We start from the raw sequence: 15,469 nt of genomic DNA, 5'->3' as shown, positions 1-15,469 counted from the left end.
AGGAGCTCGGCCAAATACCTAACAGAAGTGTACGCGCCAATTATTTATTTTTTTTTTAGTCACGCACCAACTCATTCGGCCACGGCGGCCGCCGTCATAAATAAAACTCAACATTTGTAAATATTTTCTAAAGTATTACAAGACGAATAGAATACGTTTTATTATGTAAGATTTACTTCTCGTAAAAAATCCTATGGAGCAAAGCAATGCCATTTGGGAAACTATCAAAAATTGGCTTCATGTTGAAAAAGTAGTATTGGAACTTTGCTATTTTTCTATTTTTTTTTGTATCGAGATGTTGGCTCGCCACAGTGCAACCCTGTGTTACTAATGTAAACTTTGTGTACTAAATGACTTTGATTCCTTTATTTACACGAAATTGTTGACAAAAGATAGAATAAATGGAATCCGTTAATATTTCAAGATATTTCTTAGTTTTAGAATCTCTGGAATTCACTTATGATGATGGTAAATATACAGTGGGTATAAATGTGCCTGTGTTAGGATAATAAACTTTTGTTCCCTAACAGGTGGAGGCGACAATGGTGTGAAATTAGAAGTTACCCATAAGAAACAATGCTTGGAACGAAACATTGCTCTACTGCAGAAGTTTATGCCAGAGCAGTCAAACTTGTTAATAGAGAAAACCGTGAGTATACTTAATGCCACATGGCTGGAAAATGAACTGCAACCACATCCCTTCAGTGTCGCCAACGAAGATAGGGAGTTAATTTATGTTGTTTACATGCAATATATGCTGCTTCAAATTTTGAATGGTGTTAACTTTAATAGCGAAGCCAAGGAAGATCTTATATCAACGCGTCATATCAGCCACTGCATTGAAGCGGTACAAGATTTATCCGTATATGCGCTGCGTCAACAATTGCACCCTTCATTCTATGAAGCGAAAGTTTTTAAAACTGAAAGCGCCACGAAACTTAGCTGCAACAGTTACGCATCACTCACTTTGTCCATAGAGGTATTTGAACACATTTTGAAAATCAAGCAATTCCACATGGCAAATGCGATGGAGTTGGTAATCCGTGATTATATGGCCGCAATATTCAGTTTACGTTTAGCAAGCATCAGTCAAGAGTTCGCGCTACAAGAACAAACCCTCAGGGAGATGCAAAACAAACTGAATTACATTTGGTTACATGTGACCAAAGTGGAATATTTACGTAATATTATGTTGTTGAAAAGTATATCACGCGCGCCAACTGATTTTCAAAAGCAACTGCATCAAGAGATGCTGCAAAAGTTGCTGTCTAAAGATGGATTCACAACGTTAGTAGCTACTTTATATACGACGCAGAGCACACATTGCAGTGACGCTGATGCGAATAGAACTTTACTTAGTGATAAACAAGTTTTCGAGATTATCGCCAATATTGTCGCTTTTCGCGGACACACGCAACGTGCACAAAGCAATCTGATAAGACAAGTCTTCAAATTTCTTGATACTTGTTTACTAAACCAAAGTGCCATGATTGATTGTATGGGCGCTGGACTATTGTCACTTCGGCGCCTTTATGACCTAAGCGAGTTAAATCGGTCTCAGATAAGGGATACTATTGCAAGTAATCTATCTAAATTAGGCCAGCCGACGGATGTGCTTAGTGGTGTGATTGTGTTGGAGCACAATGAACTATCACTGCTTATTGCCGCAACATATCAGCTATTCTGCAGCTCAACAGTAGAATGCCTGCCTAGTGAACTATTGATTCCCTATCAACCGCTGCTGTTACAAATGTACCATCATATGCCTGACGGATTTTTGCAAAAGAAACAACTTGCGAGCATTGTAACGCGTTGCCTACACAATCGTACGCCTACCGAACTGCCTGATATCATCATAAAACTATACAAGCAAACATTTGATAGTGATTGGCAGCAGCTGCATCCACGCATAATCATCTATCCCAACGAGGAACAAACGCAGCTCACTGTAAAAATAGTCAGCAACGAAAGCCAACAAGACTTTAGTGCCTCGCTGGCACTGCCAGAGCTTTTAATGAATAGTGACCACCACCAACTCACTTATAGAATATTCATGATATTATTAAAACAAATGTCCAACATTTTAGATGACGATGAACTCGCGCACCATGAATCCCAAATCGAGTTGCTACAAACTGAGGAGGAATTAATTACATTTCTAAATTCCAAATACCCTGTTAAGGTGGAAATTCTACTCTCACTGAATACCTTAATTTCCCATCAACCGCTTAAAGCGCAAATTTCCGAAAACACCGCCGATTTTCTAGGTTTTCTACGCACGTTGCTCCAACAACGTTTAACAAAGCGTAACCTGACAAATCCAAGTGCCCAGCAAACCGAAGCTATGGATCAAACTTTACTTATATTATTGACGCTCACTCAGGAATTACTCGAACAAACGCAAATTCCCGAAACATATCGTGACCTGGTGCCTGCGTTGCGACAACTGCAAGCGCAAACGCCCAACCTGCTTATACAGGAGCGTGTCAAATGTTTGCTCACTTTGCTTAGTGGTGAATTTAAGGCGAATGCGGCACAGCAATCGAGCGCATTTCATACTGCTCGTGCCCTCGTCGAATCGCAGGAGTCGCACATACAAGTTTACGGCATACAGATGCTGCTGGATTTATTGCGTCAGCGTGACAGTGTAACGCTCGCCAATACACATCTGCTGATGGCGCTGGCGTTGAGCACGCTCAAAAATCGGGAATCGTACACATTTTTGAATTGTGTGCGCTTGTTTTGCGGTGTGGTGCCGCTGATGGAAGCCGAAGTGCTCGAGACCTTGGCCGATGAATATCTTAGCGACAATTCGCCCATTGACTACCGGTTGGTGGTGGGTGAGGCGATACTGAAAGTGGGCCAGCAATTAGGTAGGTTTCAGTATTTCGCGCGCGTTGGCTGCTTGCCATAAGTAAAAATTTCCTTTTGCAGGTCCGCTTTGCTATAAATACAAAGATACTTTGGTGAACTGCTTTATGCATGGCGCGCGTAGTCCGCTAAACGAATTCCGCATGTCGGCCTTTTCAAATCTTGCACAGTTGACGCGCATACTTTGCTACCAAGTGCAAAAGTTCTTCCAAGAGGTGAGTCATACAAATTTGCTTCTGTGAAAATCGGAAATTAAATTGATTTGTGCATTTTAGCTACTCAACCTCATCGATTGTGAGCTCAGCACTGGTAAATATTTACCTGCCAAGCGTGCGGCTATCTTAGTGTTGAGCGAACTCTTGGAAGGAATCGATAATTTAATGGAATTCGAAGAAATGCTGTTGCCTATTTATCGCGCGCTCAAAGTCATCGAATCTGACGAGAATGCTGATGCCAAGATGCGTACCCATGCCGCGAATGGCCTAAAAACGTTAGCAGAAAAATGCAAGAAGTTGCTATTTCCAGAAGCACCGCTGCAAAAGGAGATACGCATATTCAACATAAATGAACCGAAAACAAATCGTGGTAATAAAAAAATATCTATTTTAGAGTTAAACTAGCTGTTAGTTATAGCAAACTATTTCTTTTATTTATGGTATTCTTTGAGCATTTTTCGTCATAAAATAATTTCTTGCGTGTACCAAGAAGCCAATTAAGTGCCCTGTACATTACTTTGGTTGAATAAATACATACGAAAAGTTATAAAGAGGAATTTGTAAATGCTAAAAAATATATATAGAAAAAAAAGAACACCAATGTAATAATGCTGATTAGTTGCCCAGTAAATAATCCTACCCCATGCACAACTTGTGGCATGTGGTAAGGTTGTGTTAACCTTTGATGTCAAATTCCTTTTCAAGCTTATCGGTTATCATCTTGGCAATGGCCAAGCTACTGGTGGCGCCTGGCGATGGGGCATTACGACAATGGATGACTTGCTTAGCCAGTGCGCTTTCGCCCTCTCCTTTATCGAAAACGAAATCATCCACCAAAGTACCGCGGCTATCCATGGCTTGTGCACGCACGCCAGCCGGGCCTTGGCTAATATCAAATTCGTTAATTTCCGGTATGTACTTTTGCAACTCCTTTGTTTGCGATCTTATAAACAATGATTTAGTAATTTCGTTCAAACCGAATCTCAAATGGCGACTAGCCATTTTCAAGAAACCACGATGACGTACCGCATCGAATAAATCCAATAAATTCACATCAACCCAACTGAAATAAACAAACAGTGATCGATTTGCTTATTAGTATAAAAACGTTAATTGATTGCATAAAAGTTATAATATTACTTACGTATAGCCTTCACGCTTGAATGCCAACACCGCATTCGGTCCAAGCCACACAGAACCGTCCATGCGCGGTGTGAAATGTACACCTAAGAAGGGCAGATTTGGGTCAGGCACGGGATAAATATTACCGCGCACCATATGTTGTTTCTCCTTCGAGAGCAAAAGGTATTCGCCGCGGAAAGGTATGATGCGTGGATCTCGCGGACAACCTGTCAGTTCGGCCAACTTGTCCGATTGCAGACCGCCACAGGTGAGCACATAACGCGTACGCACTTGCTGATGGTTGCGTGCGCCGCGTATTGTCACTGGGTATTTCGCAGCATCGTCGCCGGTGGTTTCCAAGAAGTCCGATACCTATTAAACGTTAGCATACATTTTAATACTATTAATTTTCATAAACATAGAGTTTTATTCATATTTACTTTGTAGCTGAGATGTATAATTCCGCCGGCTTGTTTAAAGTCTTGGGCATAGTATTGTGTGACAACACTCCAATCAACAATTCCCGTATGCGGACTGTGTATAGCCTTAATGCCGTGACAATATGGCTCAATCTCTTTTATTCCCTTGGCATCGACCAGCTTCAGGTCGGGACACTGATTCTGTTGACCGCGTTCATACAGAATCATTAAGCGCTCCACTTCCTCTTCATTGGTGGCCACAATTAACTTGCCCACTTTTTTGTATGGCACCTTTTTTTCGTCCAGGAATTCGTATGCCAATCGCATACCCTCCACACATAGTTTTGCCTTTAAGGAACCCGGTTTGTAGTACATTCCGGCGTGTATAACGCCTGAATTATGCCCACTCTGGTGTACAGCTAATTTCTTTTCCTTCTCCAATAGAGCTACGCGCAAATGGGGATGTCGTAACAGAATTTCGCGCGCTGACGCGACACCAACAATACCACCACCAACAACAACCAAATCATAGTCCCTTTAAAGACATGTTAAAATTAAAGTAAATTAGGTAACTACTCACATATGTGCGTACAAAGAGATAAAATCATTCAATTCAAAAAATGATTATGCATACATATGCGTGTGCATACGCTTTTTCATTTGTAAATATGATGTATGTACATATGTATATGCATATGATATATATTTACTCATGTTTAGTACTCCTGAAACGTCGCTGTCCCGTCGTCGCTACCGCCGCTGCAGCCGAATTCGTTATCTTCTGAGTCAGCACCACTGATCTTTTAATACTTCTTATGAGTTGTGCCATTCTCGCAGGAAATTTGCAGTTTCTCTTTCAGCCAAATCCTTTCCTTCACTGAGACCACCTTAATTGACCTTGTCGTGCCCCCTTTATGTCTAAGCGCTGGAGCAACAGTTTTGTTATATACTGCGTTTATCGTCGACGAGAAGAGTTAAGATTCTACGATTTTCGTTGGTCTAGTTGTGTGAGTTTTTCACGAGCGTAGAATACTAACTGAAAGAAAGTCGTCTGTCTGTACTAGTGAACCGCCCACCAACACGCCACCTTCGCCTCAATCTGCCAGCGACATATGCATTTAAGCGTGTTGGAAGTCAGCGCATTCCAAGAGATTTTATTGATAACACGCGTCAAAGTAAATTGCAAAGCAGCTGTTCGTCGCCTAGCAACATCGCAAGAGCTGCCAGATAATACAAGGGTAGATATAAATAAAACTTTTGTATGAATGGGTTTTTGCTACACTTTAATGCTGTTCACTCAAATTTGCAAACACTTCGGCCAATAAATTAACAAAAAATTACGAAAATGAGGGAGCCAATTGGTATTTAAAATTTAAAATAAATCGTTGTGTGTTGCGAAACACAAGTTGTAGGTTAGGTTAGGTTGAAACGGTTGTCCACTGTGAGACACACTCAGACTGTTCTTGTTGTTGTACCAATTTAAACATTTCCCATACATACATATATAGAGAATGCTGCTGAAGTGACAGTGCTTGGTCGGATATAAATCCGAGTCGTTCCGGCTACGTAGAATCGACTGCTGTGGGAACACACTCAGGCTCATAGCCCTCTGTGCTACCGCGCGGGGCACTTGTCCATAAACTTTACTTATACGAATTTGCAAACGGGAAAAATAGCTGATTAATAGCTCAAGTAAAAGATTTTATTTATCGCTCAAATAGTAGTAAATATTCAATGTCCACAGTAGAGAAAATAAAGTGAGCGCATATTATGGTACCGTTATTCGGCTCTTAGTGAATTTGACTGAATGAAGCTGTGAAGCTGATGCAGTTGTAGAGTTTTGTTTACACAAAGCTTGTATCTTTATTGTTTTTCTATTATCTCTAGTTGTTTTCCAAATATCTTCCTCTTTAACATTAACCTAACCTTACTTTTGACTTTATTTAAAAGTTGACTATTTGAATACTTGCAGCTTACTTTTTCCACATACCTCATATATAATTACGTCACAGAAAAGTTGTTGCCATATTCCAGTTCTATATATACATATAAAGTTACATAAATACGTTCTGCCTGGAAAAGCCAAAAATAAACATGAAATATTTTTTCATTAATTTGATCTGGCATCTCCAACATTAGTTTGTTTTGATTTTTAGATTCATTGATAAAAGTTTGCGAATTTCAGCTGTAGCAAAAAAGTAAAGCGTCTTGCAAAAATTTGTATGTGCAAATTCACGCATAAATAAATAATAACGACAGAAATGCCTGCATTTTGTGCTGTACAAAATTGCGGCGATAAATATGGACATGCAGATAATATTTCCTTCCACAAGTTAGTATTCCAAACTGATGGTCATTATTATGCTTTTGTGCTTGTGGCGACATTTCTGAAAGGGAAATATTTTTATAGATTTCCCTTGAAGCGACAGGAGCTGATGCAGAAATGGCTTGATTTCTCCCAACGCGGTCCCGACTGGCAACCATCGAAATGGAGTGCTATTTGTAGCCGCCATTTTCGTGATGAGGACTTCAATTGTTCGGCTGACCGTAGGATATTAAAAAAGACGGCCGTGCCTTGTGTACCTGTGTCAAAGCATTTGCAAGGCACAGAAAACGCCAACATTCCCGCTCAACATAATGAAGAAATGTCCAAGGAAAGCGGATTGCAGCAAACTAAGGAAAAAGTGCCCACAGCATGCGCCAAACCCAGTACAGATGCATTGGAGGAGGGTTGCGAAGATTTCGAAGAAGAGGATGAACGCGTATGTAAATATATTAATACGTAAAGATCAAAAAGTTTTATTTTCATTTGATCCTTCAAGCGATTGCGGAGCGCACATTTGCCAAATTCGCCGAGTGCGCCGAAAATTAAATGCCGTTTGTGTGGCAGCGCCTGCTTATCTGTGGTGTCTTTTTCAACGAATTTCGAAATTTATGGTATGATACAAAAATGCTTTCCCACACTCAATATACAAAAGGATGATCATTTGCCAAAGGAAATGTGTCGCGTGTGCCTTAAACGTCTAGAAAGTTTTTCACGCTTCGTGGACAAAGTGCTCGAAACGCAGAGTGAGTTGCAACGAAAATACCGTACAGAAAAGGCGAACAATAGCGCACGTACCGTGGAGCGACAGCTTAAGGTGAAGCAAGAGCCCGTGGTGCGTGTGAAGCAAGAAGTTGCGGAGGGACTTGAGAGTTTTTTGTCCGACGATTTGGATATGGGCGTGGATGAAGCTTGCGATCAGGAGCAGGAAACTGAATCTAATGTTGAACATAAATATGATTTCTGTGATTTTCCAATGTTGAATGCTCAAGATATCATAAATAATTGTGATATAATGGAGATCATCAATTTAGACGATCCATTTATAAACATACCAGATGATGATGCGAACACGAATTGTGAAAATGGCTCACATGCGCAGCAGGACCAAGATCGGGAGCACACAAAACGACGGCAACAGCCAGATAAACGACCTTTACCTAGTGCGCATGAGTTATTGCAGACGCACTTGCTCAGCGAAGAACACAATTATGCGTATACGGCGGAGGATTTGAAAGAGGAATGGCAATTGAAAAATATTTATAAGACAGAGAAGACCGAAGGTGGCGATTATGGAGAGAGCGTCGAATATATGGCAAATGTGGAACCTGAAGATGATGAACAAGCGGGCTATGTAGGAGATGATCATCAGCAAGGTGAAAATGATGATACCACGGACATGTATAGTAAGTGGATATTGTTGAATATTGTAATGATAGTTGTAATAAAATGTTTTCTTTTAGAAGAAAATTATCCGCCTACCAGCAGGTTAGAAACCACTAATGCAGACACCGATAAACTGTCCGGCACCGAATCAACAACTTCAATATCACCTGCGACCGAGACACGTTCAACGAGACCAATAGTCACTTCAGTAAGCGAACTTGCAGAGGCATCAGTAACTTTGCCCAATGGTGCAGCCACTGATACAGTTCGTAACGAAAAACTGGTGGTGACTGCAGTAAATGACATTTCAGCACCAACTACCGACAATGCCGCTACCTCAGCGGTAGCAAGTATTTCATCATCATCCTCAGTTGCAAATAAAACGCATGCCAAACCAAATATTGTTGTGCTGAATGAAAGCATTGTCAAATCTTCATCTGTCTTCCAACTGCATACATGCCATTGTTGCCATTTGAAGTTCTTCAGTGTCGAGTCACTAAATCAACACTATAACGTAGCGCATCAGTCACAAACACAAGTTGATCAAGGATCGCAGTTGCATCCAGAGCAGCAGAAGCTGCAGGGAGAGCAAGCGCAACAGCAGCAGCAGCAGCAAATGCAGCAGATGCATGACCCATATAATCAGCAGCAACAAAACATGGTGACGCAAAATCATTATCAGCAACATCAGCAACCACAACCAGAGCAATTACCGATGGTTAGTGTGCCAGCTGAGTATCTTTGGAAGCCTTACGGTGCGGGTAATGATGTCAGTAGTGAGGCGCTTAACTATAATTGCAAATTGGAAAAGGAATTTAGTTTACCGACTGTGCAGCCGGATAGAACACAAAAGGCAGAAGATTGTCTTACCTATCAACAGCCTAATGTGTTTGGACAGCTGTTGGGATTTGCCAATCCAAACCCAACAAAGAATACATTCATAACGCCAAATTTCGCCGGAAAAGATCCGTCTTCCATTGGCGCACCGAACGTAGTAAGAATTCTGGAAATGAAGCGCACATTTCTGCGACAGCATGAACCGTACAGCAGCATTGATAACGTTTCGTCCGATTATGGCAAAATACCCACCAACAGCAATGATCCAACCAAATCCGGCAACTTTAGCGCCACTAATGTACACCGAACGGAAAATCAGTTGAAAACTACTGCGCCTGCGACACCACCGCCGCCACAAAAGCGTCGCAAGCATAGCATGAAAATAAATAGCAGCGTAATAGCACGCCTTAGTGCGCTTGAACGCAAAGTGAGCGCCGCAGCTGCGCCGGACTCTATAGCTGCTGAGTATCGACATTTGCGTCGGCGCTACATGATGCTGCAGCGTAAATATAAATGTCTGTCGGTGCAAATGCATGGGAAGCACTGCAGGGCCGCTACCAATGCCAATGTCGCATCCTCACCCGTCAACTCTTTTGCGCCCACAAAAAAGCAAACAGCGAAGAAAGTGAAATTTTGCTTTCGCTGTCGCATTTGCCTGGCACAATTCAAGAGCATTTACCACTTACTGCGGCACAGACACGCACGCAAACATTGGCCGCCCAAACACGCGCCCAAACATTTTGCCGCCACTTGCTGTGGCTGTGAGAAATTCTTTCGACACAAAATCGCCCTACACAATCACATGCGCTATATTTGCCAAGCGCTGCCGTTGTGCTGGTTCAAATTGCAAATGCGCACATTTAAATGCCGTTGCTGTCGGCGCAACACATTTAATCACTGGCGCCTCTATCGACGGCACGAAGTCAGATGCAAATTAGCCCGGCAACGCAAAAAACAAGCAGGTCAAATTCATCAAAGTCCTGCAAACAGGAAACAACGTGGAAGGAGAGCGCGCACCTTGCCGCCCAACATAAGCAACACAGGTCGAACTTCTCGCACTGTGCCCGCAAAGTGCAAACAGCAAACATCGTCACCGCGTGAGTATATCTGTCCAATATGCGCCAAAGTGTTCGCTTCAGCCAACAGTCTCAACCAGCACAGCATCACACACACCGATCAAAGGCGCCACCAGTGCCGCTTGTGTGCGCGTGCCTTCAAGCGTCGCAATGGGTTAACACAGCATGTGCGCGGTTTCCATCTGCAGCTAAAGCCGCATACCTGCACTGTATGCCAGCGCTCCTATGCTCTCAAGAGTGATATGCTACGTTGCCGTCATGCGGCGGTCAAACGGGCCAACAGTGGCATAGCGCAGAAGAAGAATCAAAGCGCAAACAGCGCAAAGGGGCGAAAGTAACTACGACTACCGAGGGTGGCGTTAATAAAGTATTGTTTATGTTAGTAAAGATAGTTAAGTGAGATAGTTAAAGTGAGATAAGTTAAGTGTATTTATTGTAAATCCATTGTTAGCGTATTTTTATATTTGTATTAAATATAAATCATAAATTTAGGTTTTCATTAAGGGGTTACATGGGCTTCGTCGGGTAAAAAAGGCCTATTTTCAATATTTTTTTTTCTATGTAAAAAATTATTTATTTAATTCAAACTTTTTTCTGTCTTATAGATACATATTTAAAGAATGATTTCTGAACTTTTCAAAAAATAAAACTTCTCCATTGTGACGTCATTTCCGGTGACCCCTCGAAAAAAGGTGTGTTCGCGTTGTCAGCATAACTCCTGACAGGATCATCAAAAATGAAAAAACAAAACTAAGTGTTTTAGTTAAGACCATAAACTCGTGCTTGAACGAAGGAAAGAAAAAAAGTAAAAATTGGAATTTTGGCAGACATTTTTTCAAAAAAATGAAAATTTCGCTCAAATTTGCTTGACATTTTTTGTTTTTTTTTTAAATAGTTGTAATGAAAATAAATCCTTCGTTCAAGCACGAGTAAATTGTATCTCGAACACCTCACAACATTTCATCAAGATCGGTTGAGTAGTTTTCGAGAACATTGGACAACCGACTTTGAAAACATGGTTCCGAGAAAAACGCGTTTAAAGTTTTGAGTAACAATAAAAGTGGCTTGGAGCGCACACCTTCCAAAGGCTGTATCTCCGAAACTATTATTCGGATCGACTTGAAAATTTAGGATAAAATTCTTGAGATGTTATAGAAATTAATAATCCAAAAAAAACAATCGATTTTTTGAACCCACGAAACCCATGTAACCCCTTAATGCATGCATATTCAACAGAACCAGGAACACATGCAAAAACTGCTTTTTAGAGCATGTCATAGCTGGCGCCTAAAAGCAAGCAACACTCACGGTTGTGGAAGCACGCATAGGTGTGAGCGGCGTGACACGACTTGGATGTCATATGGCATAATGAATATAAAGAGCTCGTTATGAACTTCAGATGCAGTTAAATGAGAGTGGGAGTTTGTCACACACACAAACAAATTTTTTTTGATGCTTTTAAGATATTTTAAGTGCTAAATGTATGATTACTAAAATTTGTACACATTTTTTAGTTAGATTAGAGTAGATTTGTGGGGATTGGACAATTTTTGTGTATTAATTAATGAAATTTAGCCCTAAATTGCACTTCTTCGTCGAATTGATGGCGCGAATTTTTAAGTTTAATCAAAATCTTAACGAAGTTTATCTGAAACTTTCACAAGTATATAAAAACATGGATTTCTTCGATGCTATCGATTCGACAATACCTTTTTTTTTAATTCTTTTGCATCATTCGGCGGAATAGCCCGCGAACAAACACTTTCTCTTATCACCAAGAGCGAAATAGTCCGCGCGCACAAAAACATGAGAGAGAGTTTTATTCCGGAGAACGGAATAATCCGCAGTAAATTATTTTTTTGTTAAAGTTTGAGGAAAATAAATAATTTTGGTAATCCTGTAACATTTCTTTTCATTAGAATAAACAGTAAAAGTCTTGCCGACGCAATGTTTTTGAGTACATCGCGCATTTCCAGCGGTGATGCAAAAGGGGTTAGAGAAGTTTATATAAAATGGAAGTTTTCGTAAGATACAAAGTCATTTATTTTAACCCCAAATGGGACTTACTCAGCTAAGTAAAGCTGACCACTAACAAGGTACAATTCCCTGCGATTTGTTGCAGTTCAGTGAAAATCAATCGTGAATGGCGAAGTGTGGCCACAAATCCCAAGTAATTGAAAATTTTCGTTGACCTGGGATTGGTTGCTAGTTTGTGTCGCAGTTTTTGGATTTTCTCAATTTTTTACTGACCGTCGTCGAGATCAGCGTAAGCGAAAAAATGACAAGTGTTAATAAAAAATATTTATAATCCTCTGGAGCACTCACTCCCATATTTCCTGACAATTTAATATGAGAACGATTGCTCATATTTTGAAACTATTTTCTCATCAATCAATTTTTTATTTTTTTTTTCGTTTTGTTTTTTTTCTTATTATTCAAGTAAATAACTGCAAGAGCAATCGCGTCATCCGATTTTTTTCGCATGTTGACTGTACGACGATCGCAACGAAATGATGGTTTATGGATTTGTGTACAGTGTGTGTGCTACGGACTAGGAACAAATCGCTCGTATGCCCTGTTTGTGGCCAGCTTAAAGTACTTCTTTTTAACGCCAAGACGATCTTTATCGATTTGATAATTACTTTTTTATTTTAATGCGCCTGCTTTCGTTGTAAAATAAATTTCGAATTTTTTTGTGTTTTAAGGAGTTATGTATATAGAGTTAGAATTTTCAAAAAAATCGATTTTTTTTTTCTTAATGTACATATATTTAAGACTACACACAGAAAATTTAATATCGTTCCGGTGAATATCTTTGAAGTTACTCGCAAATTTGAAAAGGCGTTTCAGAGTGCTTGAAAGTACAAGGCCGGAGTGGCAGCGAGTTTTTCTCAAAATGGCGTTTTCAAAGGCGGTGACCAACATTACTCGAAAACTGCTAAACCAATTAGGCTCAAATTCTAACTCAAGTTTCTTTAATATATTTTTTAGTAATTAATCGAAGATTTTTCTCACCGATAAATATTTTTTATAAACGATTTAAGGCCGAAATTTTGGTCAAAAATAAATTTTTGCTTTTGAGCCATTTTGTCAAAAAAATTTATTTTGCTTATTCCTTTGATTAATTACTAGATTTAATATTACTTTAACGAAATCAGTTGGTTTTTTTATTTAAGAGGATACAGTTCAGAGATATGGTGGTCGCCGCAAAACGTCTTTTTTGAGAAGAGCTCCCGGAGATCAGCTGTAGCTCCTTTCCAAATGAATATTTTTACTAATACTAAGTCTTAAAATGCAGTTAAAAGATAACAGAATATGTGTGCTAATTTTTAGATAATTAAATTTAAAAATTTTCTCAGGAAACATTTTGGAAAATTCGCTTTTTTTCGACCTTTTAAACTATATATAACCCCTTAAATATTCCTTACCTGTTGCTCTCTCCGAAAATATTTGCCATTCAATTGTAATAGTTAAAGAAAAACATTTTTTTCTCACACATTTTAATATATATATTTTTTTATTGTAAGTTTTCATTATTTCATAACATTAAATCTTTACTGCTGATATCATAAACTTCAAATAATTAAATATACAGACATACATATTTTAAAATATTAAGCTTGGTGGTTATTTTAACATATAGTACAGTACATATACATACATGAATACATATTTATATAGAAACTTACATATTAAGCGCGTAAAAAAAGAGAAATACCGTAAGAAGTTAAAAAGAAAATAATTAAAATATAAGACAACGAAAATAATTGTAATAAAATAAAAAAAAAACAAATAATTAAAATATAAAAAACAAAAATTATTAAAATTAAAAAAAAAGAAAATAATTAAAATGTAAAAAAAAGAAAATAATTTAAAAAAAACAACAAAAAAAAATATCGCTTAAAAAATTGTTTTATCGAAATAAAATTTAAAAATTAAATTTTTAAATAATTTTTTTTTTTTAATTTTGCCTTAATATTTGTTTATTTTAGTAATTTGCTGCACAGCATTTTACTATAAAATAATTTGCTTATTGATTCGCAGGTGCTTATTTGAACACATTTTGTGAATTTTAGTTTTACCACACGATCACTTTTTTTTTGTTGACCTGCGAGCTGAAAAAATTAAATTTATAAATTTTATTTTTTTTAAATTTAGAATTTTAAAAATGTACAAATTTTATTTTTTCAGCTCTGAAGTCAAAGTGGAAAAAAATAAATTTATAAATTTTATAAAATTTGCAAATTTCTAAAATTCTAAATTAAAAAAATAAAATTTGTAAATTTCTAAAATTCTAAATTTTATTTTTTCCACTCATTACTTTTTTTTGACTTGCGAGCTGAAAAAATAAAATTTGCAAAATTCTAATTCATAAAAAATAAAATTTGTGAATTTCTAAAATTCTAAATTTTATTTTTTCCACTCATTACTTTTTTTTTACTTGCGAGCTGAAAAAATAAAATGTACGCTTCTCAATTCACGTGGTGAAAATTTTGAGCTCAATAAGTGAAAACTCGAGTCATTCGCACGCGCCGAAAAGCAAGAGTTTTTTTTATTGTGCACACAACAAGTGCGCTTCGTCCTTTTCGTGCTGATGAGTCGATTATTGGAAGACGGCCCCAAGAACTTAACTTCACACAGTAGTAATGGGCTGCAAAATAATCGATTTTCCGATGTGTAGGGGCTTTAGTTTACTTGGGCTTTTCGAGACGACAAATCTAAGAATCGTAATTTATCAGCAGACTGCTTCTACATTCCCATTCGATTTGAATGGCAAATGCTACAGTTCTGTGCTGACAGCTGTCAGAAAAAGTAAATCAGCTGATTTGCCGTTACCACTTTTAACAGATTCGCCTTGATCTCAACTTGCCTATATTTCAATTTGCTAATATTTTTTTTTTAATTTTATAAATTTTATATAATTTTTATGAAGTGTTTGCAATAAAAAAAATAAAATAATAAAAAAATATCCAAAATATATATACATATATAAATAAAATTAAAATAACAAATATAAATAAAATACAAATAATAAACTAAAAACAAAAATAATAAACAATAAAAAAATGTAAGCAAGAAGGAAAAGAAAAATGGCACTAAATCAAATTTCTATTAAATTAAAGACACTTCATACAGTTGTTGCTTACAGAGAAAATGCAAAATACTTCTATGTAAAAAATATTGCAAAATCCCAAAATACGAAAATAAAACTGTTTACAA

The 15,469-nt window shown here is 38.1% G+C and overlaps 3 protein-coding genes across 3 annotated transcripts; 2 read left to right on the top strand and 1 right to left on the bottom strand.

The window, feature by feature from the left end:
• The first annotated feature begins 343 nt into the window (after positions 1-343).
• Positions 344-3,495, top strand: LOC129246975 (transport and Golgi organization protein 6). The gene is made up of 4 exons (XM_054885759.1): positions 344-468; positions 531-2,873; positions 2,935-3,086; positions 3,147-3,495. The coding sequence occupies exons 1-4, from the start codon at positions 402-404 to the stop codon at positions 3,489-3,491; spliced, it is 2,907 nt and encodes a 968-aa protein (XP_054741734.1). The 5' UTR covers positions 344-401; the 3' UTR covers positions 3,492-3,495.
• On the bottom strand, positions 3,475-5,773 carry LOC129246976 (L-2-hydroxyglutarate dehydrogenase, mitochondrial). The gene is made up of 4 exons (XM_054885760.1): positions 5,338-5,773; positions 4,649-5,162; positions 4,231-4,580; positions 3,475-4,149 (listed from the first exon to the last, which is right to left on the bottom strand). Exons 1-4 carry the CDS (start codon positions 5,454-5,456, stop codon positions 3,762-3,764), a joined length of 1,371 nt encoding a protein of 456 aa, XP_054741735.1. The 5' UTR covers positions 5,457-5,773; the 3' UTR covers positions 3,475-3,761.
• Positions 5,774-6,800: 1,027 nt separating this feature from the next.
• Positions 6,801-11,014, top strand: LOC129246974 (uncharacterized). Its single transcript, XM_054885757.1, has 4 exons — positions 6,801-6,959; positions 7,038-7,389; positions 7,450-8,356; positions 8,414-11,014. The coding sequence occupies exons 1-4, from the start codon at positions 6,889-6,891 to the stop codon at positions 10,585-10,587; spliced, it is 3,504 nt and encodes a 1,167-aa protein (XP_054741732.1). The 5' UTR covers positions 6,801-6,888; the 3' UTR covers positions 10,588-11,014.
• The last annotated feature ends 4,455 nt before the right edge of the window (positions 11,015-15,469 follow it).

Source organism: Anastrepha obliqua, chromosome 5 (genome assembly GCF_027943255.1).
Source record: "Anastrepha obliqua isolate idAnaObli1 chromosome 5, idAnaObli1_1.0, whole genome shotgun sequence".
Taxonomy (NCBI): domain Eukaryota; kingdom Metazoa; phylum Arthropoda; class Insecta; order Diptera; family Tephritidae; genus Anastrepha; species Anastrepha obliqua.
The sequence above is the reverse complement of the archived record's forward strand: the minus strand, read 5'-3'. Positions and strand labels throughout refer to the sequence as shown.